General features: G+C 42.1%; 1 protein-coding gene across 2 annotated transcripts; it reads right to left on the reverse strand.

Moving 5' to 3' along the window:
- Positions 1-5,468: 5,468 nt before the first annotated feature.
- Positions 5,469-16,719, reverse strand: LOC146695393 (phosphatidylinositol 3,4,5-trisphosphate 3-phosphatase and dual-specificity protein phosphatase PTEN). 2 transcript variants are annotated; one of them, XM_085477523.1, is made up of 10 exons: positions 15,930-16,718; positions 12,145-12,229; positions 11,969-12,013; positions 11,814-11,857; positions 11,365-11,603; positions 10,291-10,432; positions 8,521-8,589; positions 7,770-7,936; positions 6,677-7,018; positions 5,469-6,554 (listed from the first exon to the last, which is right to left on the reverse strand). In XM_085477523.1, exons 1-10 carry the CDS (start codon positions 16,006-16,008, stop codon positions 6,372-6,374), a joined length of 1,395 nt encoding a protein of 464 aa, XP_085333649.1. In that variant the 5' UTR covers positions 16,009-16,718; the 3' UTR covers positions 5,469-6,371. The 2 variants fall into 2 exon arrangements, with proteins under 2 accessions (XP_085333649.1, XP_085333650.1); XM_085477524.1 differs by lacking the exon at positions 8,521-8,589 and having other exon boundaries at positions 15,930-16,719.
- Between the last annotated feature and the right edge of the window lie 1,255 nt (positions 16,720-17,974).

Genomic DNA, 17,974 nt, shown 5'->3' on the forward strand with positions numbered 1-17,974 from the left:
TGAGGAGCGTGCGAGTAACTATCAGTTATCAGCGTGAGGATTAGGGACTGTCATCAGCAGCCATATGCCTCATATTACCCTCCTGATGACACTAGATGGAGAGAGAGAAAAGAGCAAGGATGAGGCTCGGGGGAAGGATTGCGCCTGCTCTAAGATTTCAGGGTAAAAGTCAGGTAGAGAACAGAGCCTGTCAAAGTAAAGTTTGATATATGCATATACTCTGGCGTACGAACGCACAGTTTCACATGCACAAATTCACACAGATATATGAAGAAGCCCTGCAGCGCGAGCACTTTTCACTGCTGGGTTCCTAAGTGACACACAATGCAAGTTCCTGTTGCAGGGATTTGTGTGTGTGTGTGTAGCTCATGGTAAAGCTGATACGCTTCCTTTCATGTTTTTTTCTGCTGCAGGCTATGAATGTTGACTCTCATTCAGTACACTGGACACATGTGTGCTCTTCATTGATCACAGAAGAAATAAGTATGAGTGTGTGTGTGAGTGTGTATGCATCTTAAGGAAGGGGGAGGGGTCAGTGGCGACAGCAATACAGTAAGTGTTTCCATGTGCTTCTCTTATTCATGAAGACGCACATAAACAGACACACACACACACACACACACAGGCTAACAAAGCATGCTGGCACATCCATGTCAACAAAAACTCTCCCTCAGACACACACAGACACACAAGAGCAGGGCTCGTGTGACTCATTAGGTGACTCGGGTCTTGACAGTAAAAATTACATCTGAAAACATTTACCGTATATTCATTAACAGCTGGTCCAAACTCATGACGAGAAGCACTTTAATGGATTTCACTGTTTCCTGCTAAGTCGTGCTGCTCCATACGTTCCTACAGCTACATGTTTCCAAACGTCTCCTTCTTCTTCCTAATTCCACTTCCTCATTCACCATAGTTCCTGTGTGCTATCGGAGGGGCTATTTTGGGGCATTCACAAGAAGAAGAAAAAAAGAGAAACCAGGCACAGGATTTGCTGAAAGTGAGACGGCAGAAGTTCACAAACGAGAGAAATAATGACAAAAAAATATATTGAGTTTTATGGTGTTCGGAAGGCCCTTTCCCTACTTTGAACGAGTAAAAAGGACAATATAGGTTTAATCATATGCTGACGAATGCAGTGTCTGTTGTGATATTTGTCTTAATCTCCTTTCAAAGAAAAGCTGGATGGGATTCCAGCTTTAATGTGGCGGATTAATTAAAAAAATGGGAGAAGGGAGCCAGCTCGAATAATAATCAGAGTGAATGCATAAGTAATCGGAGCAACTTATGTCGTCTTTATCTCATTCGTACCCATTTGCGCGATGTATGTGGGCTTATATTGTTTACGTGTCATCTCATGAGAAAGAAAAAAATACTTTGATATTGGCACTTACAGGATAGATTTGGGGGAGTTTCGACTCACAGCAGACCACCATGAAGAGGCAATAAGGATGCAGACAGACCATAGGTGTGAGCATGAGCTTGTGGTCTGGCCTGGGCTCATGTTAGTTTGTTGGAGGCAGTGTGTGACTTTTTCATACTGCAGTCATTGTGTACATATAAATATACATATATACACACACACATATATGTATATGTGTGTGTGTGTGTATTTGAGATTGTGATGGTCCACACGTGTGAGTATGTGTATTCTTTCCATAGCCTGTCACTCGTGCTGCTGCTGAGTCTTTGGTAACTTACAGCGCCTGTGTGTGTGTGTGTGTGTGTTTAAGCTTTTGTTTAATTTCTACTTCCTGTTTTATTCTTGGCCTAATCCAAACGCAACACAGCTGTGCAGTCAGCCAGAGAAAGAGGGCTTGGGGGATGGGTTGCCAGGTCCTGGTGAGTGCAGCCATGCTCTACAACTGCTACCAACAGATGGAAGGGAAATGGGGTTACCAGCTTGGACTTAACTTCTCTTTGTAGGCCAAACTGACCCCCACCCTCCCCTCTGTCATTTCATCATAATACTATGCTTAAATCTCTGTATTTTGGTGTTAGCTTCTTTACCTCCCCCTTTTTTCACAGTAGTTAGAGGCTTAGACTGTGGAAGGCCATACATGCCACAAAATAAATATAATTAAATGTCAATTAAAAAAAAGAAAGACATAATACACGGTCTTATTGAGTCAATATTGTGACAGCCTGAAAAAAACCCAAAAGGTTCATGAACATTTGATGTATAATTCTGATTCAGTATCATCGTTTAGACACATCTCGGTGCAGAAGTATTCACCTGGTTGTCATTTTGCAGGTTCTGGGGTCTATCACAAGAGCTCCCAGAGATTTAAGCTGTTTTTTCCCGACTTTTCTCTTTAGGTCCTCCCTGTAACATTTTTATTCACCATTGTACACCATTTTTATTGGTTAAAATGAGTACTGAAGAGCAAAGTTCACTGAATGAATTCCTTAATTAGTCACTAATTATCTAATCTAGGAAGTAAAATATAAATTAGGTACATCTGTTCAACTGCTTGTTATCGCAATAACTAATCAGGGACTCACATGGCAGCAACAGCAGGCAGACATCGTTAATACGACCTGCTGAAGTTTAAACCAAGCATCAGAATGGAGAAGAGAGATGATTTAAGGTGGCATTGTCAGTGACGCCAGCTGTGCTGGTATGAGTATTTTAGAAACCACTGATCTGCTGGGATTTTCCCACACAACCATCTCTAGATTTTACAGAAAATGGTCCAAAAAAGAGGAAATATTCCGTGAATGGCAGTTCTCTGAAATGAATGAAAATGCCTTGTTGATTTCAGAGGTCGCAGGGGAACGGGCAGATTGCTTCGAGGTAAAAGGAAGGCACCTGATACAACCAAGGTATGCATAGGAGCATATCTGAATGCACAGGATGTCAAACTTGGATGGGCTACAGCAGCAGAAGACCACAAAGCTCAAATCATCTCACAGTGATTTCTTGAACATGCCTATGGCAAATCTGCACCAACTACGTGATGCTATCAATACGGACCAAAATCTCTGGAGACTTTTTCCAGCACCTTGTTGAATCTAAGCTATAAAGAGTTAAAGGTACAGTGTGTAAAGTCTCACAACTAGATCTCAGTAAATTGCAGAGTCAACCGCATTCTGTTTTCTTGCCCTTCACAATTCAAGTGCACAGTGTTTTGACACTGTTAGTGGCCATCAGTGAAACCTTCCTTGAAGTGGATTTAACATCGTTGGAAACTTGAGCCTGAAATTATAGGCTATAATAAAACTATAATAAAATAAACTACTGCCCACGCCTTACTTTTAATGGATTAATTCTGAGTTTATGAGAACACATCATGTGTTAGAAGATGTAATTATACACTAATCAATGCATATTTATGAGTACAGCAATCACTTCTTTCTATCACGTAACCTGAAAAAATACTTACTGTACCTTTAAGACAGCTCTAAAGGCAAAATGGGGTTCAACCCAGGATCTTAACATCAAGCCATTAAGCTACATTTGAGATTAACATCTTTATACTATTAGGATAATATATTCAGTTTAATCAAACAACTTACACACACACACACCTTTTATCTAAGTAGTAAAAAGATTGTACTTCTATAGATTAAAATCAGTTTTTCTCGGGTATGTGAGACAAATATTTTTTGGGCAGCTGGGATTTCTATTTTCATTGCAATACTGGAAGTGACCACCTGGAAAAATTAGCACCAAGGTGTACAGATCTCTTAATTATTCTTAATTAATTAGTCTTAGGTTCAGGATAAGCATAAACACATCCATCAATACGGCTAGTTATCCAACTTTGGGAGTCTTTACCAGCTGATTCTAACTGTAACAAACCAACACCTCCGTTTTTCCACATCATATCTGCAAACGCTGTATCATCTTCCATCTTTGTTCTGCTGGATGTATAATGTACTGTTTAATCCACATGTCGGAAGGAAAATTCACATTCACGTTATGCAAAGCAAACATTCCTCCAAATCTCCTGCTTCTCCATTGGTGCCTCACCTCTTGAGAGATGGTAATGTGGGGGAAATCAAACATTTTTTCTGAGGAGCCAGCCCTCAAGACATTCAAATGAGGCAATACATTTCGATTCATATTTCAGGTGCAGTTTCTGGAGTGTTTAAGTGATGAGAGTAGCAATCAGAAGCAAAGAGCTGGACTCTCAAACTTGGCTGAAGTCACGGCTCTTGGTTCGCTTCAGTCTTGTGTGCCTGTGGAGAGCTGAGGCATCTCTCTGGTCTCTCAGCCCAGCACAGCACATTCATTATTAATCTACCAGAGTCTCTCCCTCCTTCTCGGCTCAGCCAATTACAGTTGGGCCCCTGCGACTGCTGCCTGTCTCATTTGACGCTGTGCTGGTTGGCTTTGATGTCTCTATCAACACGAAAGAGCCGGGCACCGAGTCTTAATAGAGCAGAAGGGGATTATGCGACTGCCAGCCCCCGGGGGTGGAACAATTTTTAAAATATATGTTTAATTCATACTTTATTTTATTATCAGGAGACTTTGGGCCAAGCTTTAGCCAGGGTCTTGCCACTTTCTGCACTGCTATCACAGCAACATGCTTGTTAATCCTATTACCCTTTCATTTGGGGAACCACACAAGCCTGCAAGCAGAGCAGGCTCGACTACCAGAGGCCTCGCACACCTCCCTCCTGGGCTGGCAGCCTTTCCTTCCTCTGCTCATTTCATATGGAGAACGCCTTTATTAACCAGCAGAAGCCACTCCACATGCAGCGCTGATACTCTGGTATGAAGTCGGGCTGCTTTGGCTCATAAATGTTAATGTTGTTATTAGGGTTCAGAGGTCAGTTTGCTTCTCAGAAAAATCTACTGGTACTTGGCAAAAATGTAAAAACCACGAAAGCGAGGTTGCACAAACTCCAATCGGCAGCAATGTTTCCAAATATAATCAACCAATTTCTGCTTTTTCTCACCACTACACTGCCATTAGATGCTCGCAGCTCCCTGGTTCCACTCAGTGTTATTTGTTTAAAGTGGGCTTTTCGCCATCAGTTGAACTTCTAACAACAATCGTTCCATCACTTCCCTAACTCAGGTCCCACTCGCTATTTGCAGCACTGACCTTTAAAGCAGGAAGTTACTGTTAACACAGCTCCAACGACAACCTGCTTTACAGCATTTTTTTCCCTCCCCCTTCTCACCAGGGACAGCGCTCTGCACTAAAGTCCCGTCTCACACATGCTAAAAATTTAGATTACAGGGTCTGGGTATCGTCATTTAAAATTACGACTTCATTTGACAGCAGCGGTGTCAAGTTAGAAGACCGCACTAGCCGCAACGCCCAATGACAAAAATTCACTTTGGAAATTCATTTTCATTCTGCATGATTTTCATTAACGGAAAACAGCAGCTCTATTACATAAAGCTGTGATGTAATTTTGTGAGCATGACTCAAAGCAGCGGGAAACCCCACGCAGAAGAATCTCAAAGCTGCTTTCATTATCAAAAAGAAAAAAAAAAAAAAAAGACAACATTGCATACATTTATTAGGGATGGACGCCAATTCTAATACATGCAAATTCACCATTGTCCTTGAAATGTAGTGTCAACATTATTGCAAACACTTGTCTCCCTGCTGTTTTGTGTATTATATTTTTATTATCTTAGGATAAAAAAAACATTAACAATTACATGGGATGCCTTGTTCTGCATAATTTAACATATACACAGTGGGAACAGGAATGGCAATGCTTTAGACATCATCACAGCCTCTTTATAACCCCCGCCCACCCCCAACCCACTGCCCGCATGCAGTTTGCACTGCACAAAGGCCAAAAGTCACGTGAGACAGCCTGCAAAGAGCACAAGAAGCATTCACAGTAAAGGAATATAGGAAGGAGGAGAGGATGGAGGGTGGGGGAGAGTAAAAGATGAGAGGAGAAGAGAGGGAGTGAAACAAAGTGACTGCAGCACTGGCCTTGGTTTAGACAGGAGAAGAGCAGCATAGTCCTCGTATATCATTCTAGCTTCTCCCACACTTCAACTCCCATCTCCTGATTGTGGTACTCTTTCCATTGTCTTTGACACGAAAAAGTTTGTTATATATGCATGTATATATGTATATACATATATGTATGTATATATATATAAACACAGTTTTATAGCTACAGCACCTTTTCCCATGGGGCAACAGTGTCAATACCTCGCACATGGTTCATGGTCGTGCCAGAGAGAGAAAAAAACAAAACAAAACAATATATTGGTCAGGATATTTCATCTTTTTTCCCCCTAAAATTGGCATTTGACATGATGATATTCTATTGCCGTCTGGGGGAGGGAAGGGACAAAGGTTCTTCTTTTGAGTTTATATTCAAGTTTTCTCCTTTTTTTCTGCTGTATAATTTCTTCCTTTTTCTTGTTTAAAAAGAGTTCACACTTTTGTGATTTGTGTGTGCTGCTCTTCATCAAAAGGTTCATTTTCCGGATCTGAGTCAGTGGTGTCAGAGTATCGATAATGGTCTGGCTCATTGTCGCTAACGTCGGGGGTGACTGATGTTGAAGTACTAGCCTCGGAGTTCGGCTCCTCCACGGTTTTCGTAAAGTACAACTTCACCTGGAAACCAAGACGAGATGATCACAAACAAGTCTCGTCGCTGCTCTTTTCAGTTTAAAAATGCAAAGTGAACTGACAGCAGATATACGGTTATTCAACAGCAGAAAGATTACAGCACTTACTTTGAAGTTTGGTGAGAAGTAGCGGTTAGCTTTGTCTTTGTTGGCCTTGTCCAAGTCGTTCTTATTAAGTGTCAGGATGAGATAGTCCTTGTCCCTGTCGCTTTCTTTGCTGCTTTCCTTCTTCTCCTCCCTGTAGTTTTCTCTCCAGTTGTCCTTGCACTCGGCACTTTGCAGTTGGCCCAGTCCCGGTCGGCCTGGTCCAGGTCCCTGTCCCGGAAGACCCTGCCCTGGTGGCCCCTGCTGGCTCTCTAAACTGTTAACTGCCCCGTTCTCCATCTTGTCCCCACCCTCCTCTGGTCCAGGGATGAAGAAAGTGTTCACCCAAAAATGAAACATTTTGTCCTGGAGGGGGAGAGGTTACAACAGATTGAGTGAATGAAGTACTGAAAGGAAACTTTACAGGTTTTTGATTAGGTTTCTTTCCAAAATCAGTTGTTCTAGCTAAGGCTGATGGTCCATTTTTTACTGTCAACAAATTCAGAGAAAAGCCAGCCTTGCACTAGTCAGTTTAAGTATTTTTCAACTGCTGTGCACCCAGTACATTTCTTTCTACCAATGCACTATTCTACTCCTGTTTCAGAAGCGTTTGTTAAAAACTGCACCCAGCCATTTTAGGAAATTAGCGAGCATTTAACCAGTGTCGTTTTTAGCAAACACTACTAACAGGAGTAAACAGTGCATTTTTTGGGGTCTATTTTCAGCTGTGGGTTAATATAAATTTCAGTATTTATGGCAGCAGGACAGCGAATGAGGGATTTACCTCAAAATAAACTGGTTGCCCTGCTTGTGGTCCTGAAGGAACATGCCAATGGTGTGCCTAATTGATCTGTTTTTAATAGTTTTTGGGACAAAACTGGCCTGCAGCACAGAGACCCAAGATATTAAAAATACCACATTTTTGATTTTTGGTTTATTTGTGAGAACTGTGGCAATAAAACCGTAATTGCTGGCACCCTGCCAAGTGTGAAAATGCTTAGTCGTCTTATCGTTCTGTGACCTAGTCACTTTATGGCATACAGTGGCTGAAATAAGCTCCTAAATTAGACTGAGCAAATGAAGCCGCAATGAAATCTCCCAAACACAGACAACTAACCTTCTTCAACATCTTATTCTGTTTATGGAAGAACTCCACTTTGATGTCTCCGCAGACTGGGAGCGGCTGGGGAAATTCAAAAAACATATGCTTGTCCTCGCGCCGTGTGTGAGCGGGGTTCGATGTGTGAATCTTCACTTTCAGCTGGTACACCACAAACTGGGGATCTGGAAAAAGTGTTGACGTTGTACAGGGGTGAGGAGCACGATGGGTGAGATTTGTGAGAGGGGGAAGGGGGGAGTGGGAGAGAAGAGACAGAAAGCACAATAAGAGGAGTGAGCGACAGTGGAGGAGGGAGTAAATCAGGAGGGCGAGACAGGATACAAGTGTTATTACATGCGTTTGACAAAAGAAAATGGCACAGCACACCACCACCTCCCACCCACTGAGTAAGTGAAAAAAAAAGTGATAAAACATTATATTAAAATTAAGGAGGAGAAAGGGAAAGTTAACAGGCCACAAAATGTAACACCCAAATAGACCCAGAACCAGAGACACAGGACCCTATTCTGATAGACAGTCATTGGTTTGGTCTTGGACCAGCACAACACGTTGCATTTAGAAGAATTTTAACCCTTTCTTCTTCCTGTCAGGGTGGATGGTGGTGCTGGAGATGACTTCATGTGCCCCTAAGCTTTTCCTTTCCTGCTAAGCAACATGTCTACCTCAGACTGCTCCTGCCTTCTGGATCTCTGGGGCCATATAAAAACAAATGAGTGAAAAAATAATAATGGATGAAAGGCTCATTTACCCCAATGCCAATTCCCTTTCTTGAAGCCCTGAGGGGTCGGCTCGCTCCTGTTTTTAATGGTACTGTCCCCTTAGAGAGAAAGAAGGAGATTATCACAAACAGGGCCTGGCTGGCCTGTCAGGGGCTTGACAGCACAGCAGGTACAAAACACAAGAGCTCTACACAAATATTTACATCTACATAGCTTTTCTTAACAACAACATTCAATCCGTGGCTTCAAAGCAGAGTTGTGCATCTTACAAAAACGTTTGACAAGGCACCTAGTGTGCACATGAGAAACACAAAGAGGAAGAAACAAACGGGGAACTTTGAAATTGCTGAAAATCAAACGACCAAAATGCGTCAGTTTTCTTTGGTGGAAATAAAGAGAGAAGTGTTTGACATTGAGCAGTTTCTAGCAATTAAACTGGTTTCTATTTTATCACTGCAGTGAGCTAAGAACTAGAAAAGCTAGAAAAACAAACCGCAAAACAGAAAAAAAGTGATGCACATACAAAGACGTCAAACTCAGAATAGGGCCTTTTTAAGCAGAGGGTTAGCAGGGGAAAAAAAGAAGGAAGGATCGATACAGTCAGGGGTTTGCAGCACAGTCACGTGTTAGGGTAAAGAAGTCACAGACATGAAGGAAGGACAGGTTGCTTTTTCTGACCGACAGCTAAAAATGGACAAATTCAGATACGAGGAGAGCACAACATCGTATGACTCAGATGCATTTGAGCAGATAAGCAGAATTATTTCACTTTTTTTAACCCCCTCCTCAGGCTAAAACAGAGCACTATTTAAACACTAAAAAAAGGTTTTCTACATGCAGCTAAACACTCTGCATTCATGTGAACATGAAAAATGAAACGCAGGGAATGAAATTTAATTAAGAGTGACATTATTTGCTTAGAAATTTGGGGAAATCACTAAAGTTAGCACTGCAGTAAGCATTTGGTTTTGACGGCTGTTAAAAAAAATAAATCAAACGGGTTGGACTGCTTGCGTTTGTCACTACGTCAACAGGGGAGAACAAGTGCAAATGTTGGCAGACATTTTACAGCCGTCATATCAATTAAACTCTGAGCAAACATGCAGTGATATGTAAATACTCATAACTGAGTGGCTGTTACCGTCAGTGACTTACTGAGTGCTGCGCTATTGTTTGCTAAAATTACTGCCATCTAAATTCCTCTCGACTTTAAGTTACTTCCTGGTTCGGCCTTAGGAAAACATGTAAAACCTGTGCTTATGTAGCTACTACTATAGGATGCGCTCTTCTCTATAGAAGGGCATGCTGTAGTTCTTCTCGATGGTGAGCATAGAAAACGAAATCCTATAAAAGTCTCTCACTAGAGAGGAGCCAAAAAAAATTTAGATTAATGGCTCGGCTTTGCAGTTTTCGGAGCTAATAAAAATCTTAAAAGGCTCCTGTGGAAAAAAAAATCTGAAATTTTTATTAAGACAACCAGTGGGGATCTGGTTCACCGGGATTTTCTGTGAGCAGCAACAAGCAGACTTGATCGATACAAAACCGCCCTTGTTAGTTAAATACAGCACGAAATTCAGCTGTACTCAACAAGGCTATTAAAAAAAAAATTAAAAAAAAGAAACAGCAGAGGACAACTTGGCTCCACCACAGATGACCTGCAATGCCCTACGGTGCTACGCTGCAGTGTGTGGGTTAGCCCCACGGTGCACCATACATGCAAGGCCCTCGCTCTGTCTGAACAGCGGTATGCATGCCTACGCCCTAGATTGGAGTTGAAGTTGAACATGAGCGTGACTCACTGCAGGTGCCCCCGCTGAACATAGGGAGAGTCTCGAACACCATTTTGTGGAAGAGCAATGCCACCGGCTTGTACTCCAGCTGGTGCTTCAGTAGGTAGCTGTAGTAGTAGACGTAGCGACGCTGGCTCGGGATCGTTACTCCCTGCAAACAAAAGCAACAATGTTTAATCCAGGGGTGCCAAACATAAAGCCCAGGGGCTGGAATTGGCACGGAAAAGAGTCCACTCTGGCCCACTGGACGGCTTTGAAAAAAATTGAAAGGATGACATGAATTTGAGACTTTTAAGTGTATTTTATAAGTTTTATGGCTTTCCCCCCACAGCCAGTCATACTAAACCACTGTAAATAAGTAACAGATAAACAAATAACAGAAAGCTCCCAATCAGTCACTATCTACTATAGAAATGTATGATTTTAAAGTCGGATTACAGCGAAAAGAAAAAAGAAAATAAATATTTTTCATTTTATAATTACAGGACAGTCTTTTTCTTACATTTTAAGCTCAAAGCAGCATTTTTTAATCATGTAGTAAAACTGAGATGTGTTGATGAAACTACAGTACTATTACTTATGTTAAAATATCTCGCAGATTAAATGTGTAGTGAAACTTTTTTAGACTGACAGAAAAGGGAGTTTCACTGGTTCGGCACACTTAAGTAGGCCGTATCTGCATGTGGCCCACAATGCAAAATGAATTTGACATCCGTGGTTTTGACGCAGATGAGGGACGCAGGATGCAACATGACATCACCTTCGAGTTTATCCGTTTAATATGTATTACTTCTTAAAACAGAGCACTGGTGCCTGAAATTATGCTTCTGTTTTCTATGTGTGTTCAAATCTTTGTTTTCTATGTGTGTTCAAATCTTTGCAACCTTGATAATTATTAGTGAAAATCAACTCAGTCATCTTGTATGGTCTCCCTCTCTTTTTCTTAGCTTGAACATGAAATTTACTTTCAATTTGAAACCAATTAAGCAGGATGTGGCTCATCAGTCACTGCCCTGCTTGATGCAACTGCTCTAAAAAGTAATAAAGCCTTCGGAATTGAAAGCATTTGTTTCGTGATCTCACCTTCTTGTCCCTTGTCCTGACCTCCCCATAAAAGTCAAGTGCTTCTTGGGCCTCCTGAAATTTCCCACGATGGAGGAGATACGCGCAGATCATGACTCCGGTGCGGCCCTTCCCGGCCTTACAGTGAATGGCCGCCACGTGATTGTCATCCTCACTGAGCCACTGGTCCAGGTCTTCACAAAACGGCTTAATAAGCTCCAGCTGAGGAGGGTTATGGTCTTCGAAGGGGTACTGTGCAACTGAGGTGTGGCGGGATGCAAGCCCACGCAAAGTTGTGATGAGAGAGGGGGGGGGGGGGGGGGAGACAGTGCAAACAGGTCAGCATAGACAAGGTGGGCAGGGAGATGCTGAGTATTTTGAGAGATCTGACGACCTTGTGCGTCATCAGGCCTTCAGCAGGGCTTTTATTTCTTAAAAACAGCATTTATAGAAAATGTGAAGCAGCCTACCTCTGCAGTTAAATTTGGCAGTATCGTAGTGTCTTTCTGCACAGCTGAAATGTCAAGAAAATCCCCCCCAGAAAACTCCAGTTAGCAATCACACAAGAGGAAGCTGGTAAGTAAACAAGGATGAGCTCAGATGCAAACAAAATGTAGAAACTTACAGGTTGTAGATTTTGTAGTGGTTTTTATGCTTTGAATCCAAAAACCTGTCCGCAGAAAAATAATAAAATCATTAGATCGATATGAGATCAAAGTGCTAGAGCAAAACGAATAAACTCATGTACTGCAGGATAAACTGCATGTTTGTTATATTACCCTTTACCGAGATCACACTTACCGTACTACATCATCTATATTGTTTCTGTACACGCCTTCAAGTCTCTCTGCTGGAAAGCCCATTGCAATGATATTTGGGTAAATATCTGTTCAAGCAGTCAAGGAAATGTACAATCTGCAGGAAATCAAGAGGGAGCTACTACCAAGGCTCCCAGCGTCAGAACTAAAGCTTTTAAAGGAAAGGACTGCTTAAAAGAATTTGCCATTACAGCACAACTTCAAGAATGCAGACATGAGTGAAAGGGTTGAGAAAAGTTTTAGTCCACGCCATTATAAGAGTGTGATTGTAGTTATGGATAGACAGGAGAATAGGGGAGGGGTGCTGGCCAGTATGTGCGTGCATGTTGTGACAGATGGCCTTGACAGTGAGAAGCAAGCAGTGACGGCAGGAGTAACCGTGCTCCTGCTTCAGCCAGGCCCACATGTGGGTGCATGAGTAGAGTCTCTGCTCCCTGACCGGCATGTATTTTTAGAACATAAAGTTATATTGGGATGATCGCAAATGTTCGACTTATCTAGTCTGAATTCAGCCAGAGACATTTGAATATCTGCGAGATTGCAAGCGGGAAACATGAAGTCACACATGTAAGGAAGAGGGAAAAAAAGTTAACTCAAAAAACAAATGCGCCGAGCTGCAAATTTGCAGGTGCAGAAAAAGGTGGTGTTTGTGTTTCAAATGGCTCCATATTTCCGCAAGAACGGTGAGGAAAATGTCGTGGCCAATTATATGGTGACATACATTCACTCTTAAAGGCGCACATCAGTGTCACATTGCACTGAAAAAGAATAATTTGGTTGGCATGCATGTCTTGAAGGCTCGGCTCCAACGCCTACCTGTAACTGAAGTCTGCTCGTCAGTCTAAGCTGTGGGATTTCACACTTTAACCACTGACTAAAGGGCAACCTTTTCTTACACTTCCTGTGCCACAACGTCAAAAATAGAAAGGCTGAATATTTCTAATTGGATGTGTTTCGTTTTGTCCCCCCCCAGAGTCAAATCACTTTTTAAATGGTCAAAATAATTTGACACACGCATCTGACAGCTTTGGCGAGAAAGCACAGCCGGCAGCCTCTATACAGCCCTCAACTTTCCTGGTGTGTGCAGTGCACATACAAGAACCTGTGGATGTAAAAAGCCCACAAGGTCAACTCTTTTGATTCAGTCTGCATATACACAGCTCATTGTTCAATCAGCAGACCTACAAGTACAAAAAAAAGGTTTTCCACAAACCCGGGTCAACTGTACTATGGCAGACATTAATGCTGTTTCAGCCATTTTTGGGGGAAATTTTCAGCAAAACCCCATCAGAGGATTTCAGTAAGTGCCTGCACGCAACCCCATGCAACCAGGCTATGCACAACACAGGCCTCGTACATAAATTCAAGCCAGCCCTATAGCAAATCTTTGAGGTTATTTGCATACAGCCAAGCTACTTCCTTGAAACTCAGCACAGCCGCCTAAGCTGTATATCCTGTACTATAATAAACCTGTTGATTAAGGGCTCAAAAACCTAATTAGGAGATAAAAACTAGTTTTTAATGCTTTATAATGGGCTACTCTAACCCGTGGATCTACGGGCAAAGTGGGTCCAGTCAGACTTTAACTGATCTTTACAAACCTTCAGGGAGAACTTCAGTCCAGAGCATGGGGGTCTTGGTTTCTGCAGCTGGAAAGAGATTCATATGTTGGACCCCTGAAGGAAGCTCCAAGTAGGAGGAAAAAAAAATCTGATGCTTTAGACACGCCTTTTCTTAAAAGCCAGCCCTGCCTCAGCTCTATGCATATGCCAAATCCACAACTGAGAACGAGAGAGGGGGGGAGATAGGGAGAGTGGGACCCAGCAGGAGCTAAGGTGGGGAGGACAGGAAAGGAGGAGAGCAGAGGAAAAGGGGCAAGCAGAGGGAGGGAGAATTAGGAGTGGGAGTAGTAAAGAAAAAGAGCGAGAGGAGAGGTGGTGGATTGAGAGGGTAAGAGGGAGAGAGCACTCAGACAGCAATGATGATACAAGATCACTGGCAACTCTATTTTAAGGGCAATTCCCAGAACTGTGATACTGCATTACATAACTGCAGAAAGCCCATATTGTTTTTAGACATAGTGCCAAACATGATAAAAGGGATAATTCGAAAGGGCCCACATCCAAACAAGAGGTGGCTTCACACCAAAGAAAGATTCCACTTTTGAGTGGTGTACCCTATTCACACCTGCACAAAGCTGTAGAGGTATACCACAAGAGTCCTGCCACTGACAAGACATGACATTCGATTTACCACATTATAAAAGCAGGCGAGAAACATCAGATCAAATACTGTGAGACACGCCTTTCATCAGCATCTGCAGTCACACATACATCATAGCTGACAGCTCTGCCTGAAATCACTTCACTATGTTTCTATCTATAGTGTCAAGTCAAGGTAACTAGCACTCAGCTCTACATCTGCACTTTCAGAAAAGAAAGAACAAAAAACGCCACTCAGCAAGGTTTTCAAGTTGCTAACAATAACAAAAGTAAATTCGGTACATAAACACTCCAGGCCGCTCAACTCTTTGTATACTTTAAGGAACCAGATAGGGTTGGAACTTCCATTATTGATTAATCTGCAATTTCAGATTCCTACCCCCCACCCCCAGCACACACACACCACCCAATAATAATGTGGAAAAAGTCCCAAAGCCCAGGTGGGATTTTCAAACGTCTTAATTTCTCCTTACAGTAAACTGATTACATCAAGTTTTCACATTTGAGAAGCTGGCTTTGTATTGTTTTTAGTTTGCTTAGAAATGTATTTATGTTTATATATATATATATATATATATATATATATATATATATATATATATTTTTTTTTTTTTTTTTTTTTTTTTTTTTTTTTAAACAATAGGATATGATCTGACAACTTAATTCCGCCATAAAACCAAAAATGTCAAACTCTGGGACTCAGAGGTGATCTCAACACAAAGGCATATTAATTGAAACTTTTACCATTAACCAACTTTAAGCACTGTAGCAAATTACATTTTGCATTTAGCTGCCCAAAGTCAACCACTTAAGTTGCTATTCTAGCTTACCACAAGCCAAATAAGCAAAAGTACCAACTTTAGAAGCGGGAATACTGCGCCAGTGAGGTCAGCTATTGTCAGTGTCAGTCCTGCTGTGAAGATTGAAATTTAATTTCTTTTAATATTTTAATAGCCATCTTAACAAAAGGGAAAGGAGTTTTATATCCATCAGTGAACGTTAAACCCATTAAGAAACACAGATAAGAGGGGCAAGAGTACTTTAGCCATTTGCTCGATTGTGTCAAAACAAACGAGAAACCCACCGAAAATTAAAAACCTGGGTAGCAAATCCAGATGTAAATAAAAGCCAAAGATACCCTAAAACAAATCCTAAACGCATCATATATGCTTACGAGAGGCACAGATTTAAAATGATAAATATGGCCAAATGACTAACAATTTCACAACCTTCACCCAGGTTCACCCAGGCTAAATGCCCTGTCACATTTAAACACAGAGACCAATGTCCAGCTTAACAGAGGTTTCCAGCTGTGATGTTAGTGTGGTATTCATACGTGCCGCTTTGACAGATCCACCATCTTTCAAACATGCTGGGTGACAGCAAAGCTGCGCTGTCGGACCAACTAGCAGCTAGCTACGATAAGTAGCAGGGGAGCCATCTACCTCACGTTACTCCACCGAACTGGTTCCAGTGCTCTTAACCAGTGCAGCTAGACCATGTTAGTGACCAGTGGCCCGAAAGCTTTACAAATTAAGAAGGATACATGTTAAGTCCAGGTCGAAACCATCCTCTTGGTATCTCCTTTTGTTCCGACTGACCATTTCTTTTATAATCGACGACATTGTAGCAGGTGACAGGAGTCTATATGGGGTAATCTAGTATTGGCGGTTTGGCCGATTATGTCGCAGTCACTGGGTCTGCTCTCGGTGGCTCACGGCTGAATTTTCCAGGTCCTGACAGAGAAGTGCTAGCCAGCAGTAGCGGTGGCTGTCGGTAGGATTAGAAAGGCTTCCTCTGGATCATAAAGACGGGCCTTGCTCTGCTCCTCCGCGGAGGCCCGACTTTCCCAATCCTGCAATTCGTTTTGCAAACACCCCCGGATAAAATACATGCAGGTGTCCTTAGAGGAAAATACTTCAGAATGCCGTGAAATGTCCAAGCTGAAGGCTCAATGGCAGCTGCCGCGATTGACAGCAAGAAGACAGAGAACTCACCGGTTCTCTAAACCCGTATCCAGTCACTAAGACGTAGCTAGCTCGCTAGCTAACTAGCTAGCTAGCACAGCTAGCTAGCAACAATAGCTAATGCTACCTCCTTTTTCGATCCAAATGCCCCCTAACGATTTAACATTGTCATCGACTGATTGCCAGGAACACATCTGAAAAAAAGTGACAGGCTCCACCTTCGATGTATAGAGACTATACAAAGTTCAGAAATGTGTACAGGCTGATTTGACAGTTCCGTCCCGTGAAATCATCTTCTTTTCTCGCTCCTCTAGCTCCAGCTGAACTCTCAGGCTCCCATCATGGCCTCCACAGAAGGAAAAAAAGAAGGTAGAGCAGGCTGGGATTTTAGAGTATGTATCACGCCGCCTTCATCGTTATAGTCCCACCCGCTTAATGAAACCTGACAAACGCACACGTCTCTAATATGCTTCTACTAATTACGAATACGCGCTGAAAAGCAAAATGCCTACACGAGTAATCGTTCTGACCCCGAAAAGCGAGATAATAGAATTATTTCGTGCTTGTGGCGGAAGGATAAAATGTGTTCGCTTACGACGCTCCCTTCTGTCAGTTATCACGTGTGATGTAATTAGGGAAGTTTCCAACATAATGTCACTTTTCGCGGTTTAAACTGTCATTTCGGGTATGGCAAGTATATCAGTGCAAACTGTCGACCACGAGTTTGCACTGCATTTGCTTTTACAGAGGAAATGCTTATGTGTTGACAATATCTCCATCGGTTCCTTTGTTTTTTCAGTCTTCTCAAAGCAAGTAATTTATACCCAGGTTAATTGCATGATCATGCACTTTGTCTGCAATGACGAACACCACCATAAATAAATAAATAAATAAATGAACAGGATTAAATCTGCATGATATAATTGCGGACATAATAAAGACAGGTGTGCGCAAACTGTGAAGTTAAATTCACAGTTAAATTTAGGGTGCATCCTTCACAATATCGTGTACAGTAGTTATTTATTGTATTTAGAGTTAGAGATGAAACGATCGATCAATAATCCATAGTAAGGAGGGAAATCCAGCCAGGATTTTCTGCTGGTTCCGCTTGCTAAAATGTCACATACAGGCCTATTTACTGGGTTGTTATTCTCAATCAGGGACGTGCAGAGGGGGGGGGGGGCTAGAGGGGCTTGAGCACCCGCCCCTTTCCTGATGAGTGCCCAAAGTGCCCTTTTGTTGAGGCAACTTTTAAATTTTATTTATTTATTTATTTATTTATTTATTTATTTATTTATTTTATGTGTGTGTGCGTGCGGAGTCCTGTCTGTGCCCCTCAACAATAATATTTAACTATTAATCATAGTTTTGCTAAATAAAAGGATCTGGCTTGCATCAGTCACATGATCACATTTAACCAATGATCGCCCTCGACGGCAGAACGCGCTGGTTACGAGCCGGGAACGAGCTCACAAAGAGCACGCGCATTTTTTGCGGTCCGGAGCTGTAGGAGAAACACAAGTTAACTCAGAGACACAGACTGATGCGACAAAACCAGTAAGTAGGTGTACAGCGTACACTGTAGTGTGTAGCACACAGGAGTATTAGCTTATTACGTACACGT

Source organism: Copadichromis virginalis, linkage group LG13 (genome assembly GCF_057382275.1).
Source record: "Copadichromis virginalis isolate Kocher_CV1m ecotype Utaka linkage group LG13, C_Virginalis_male_GT1.1, whole genome shotgun sequence".
Classification (NCBI taxonomy): domain Eukaryota; kingdom Metazoa; phylum Chordata; class Actinopteri; order Cichliformes; family Cichlidae; genus Copadichromis; species Copadichromis virginalis.

Bases quoted from the DNA above. Each gene is read 5' to 3' on its own strand.
- LOC146695393 (XM_085477523.1), bottom strand. From the start codon at position 16,008: ATGTCGTCGATTATAAAAGAAATGGTCAGTCGGAACAAAAGGAGATAC. The intron at 11,858-11,968 runs GTAAGTTTCTAC...TTGACATTTCAG, and splicing joins CACTACAAAATCTACAACCT to CTGTGCAGAAAGACACTACG. The intron at 11,604-11,813 runs GTAGGCTGCTTC...GCCACACCTCAG, and splicing joins TGCCAAATTTAACTGCAGAG to TTGCACAGTACCCCTTCGAA.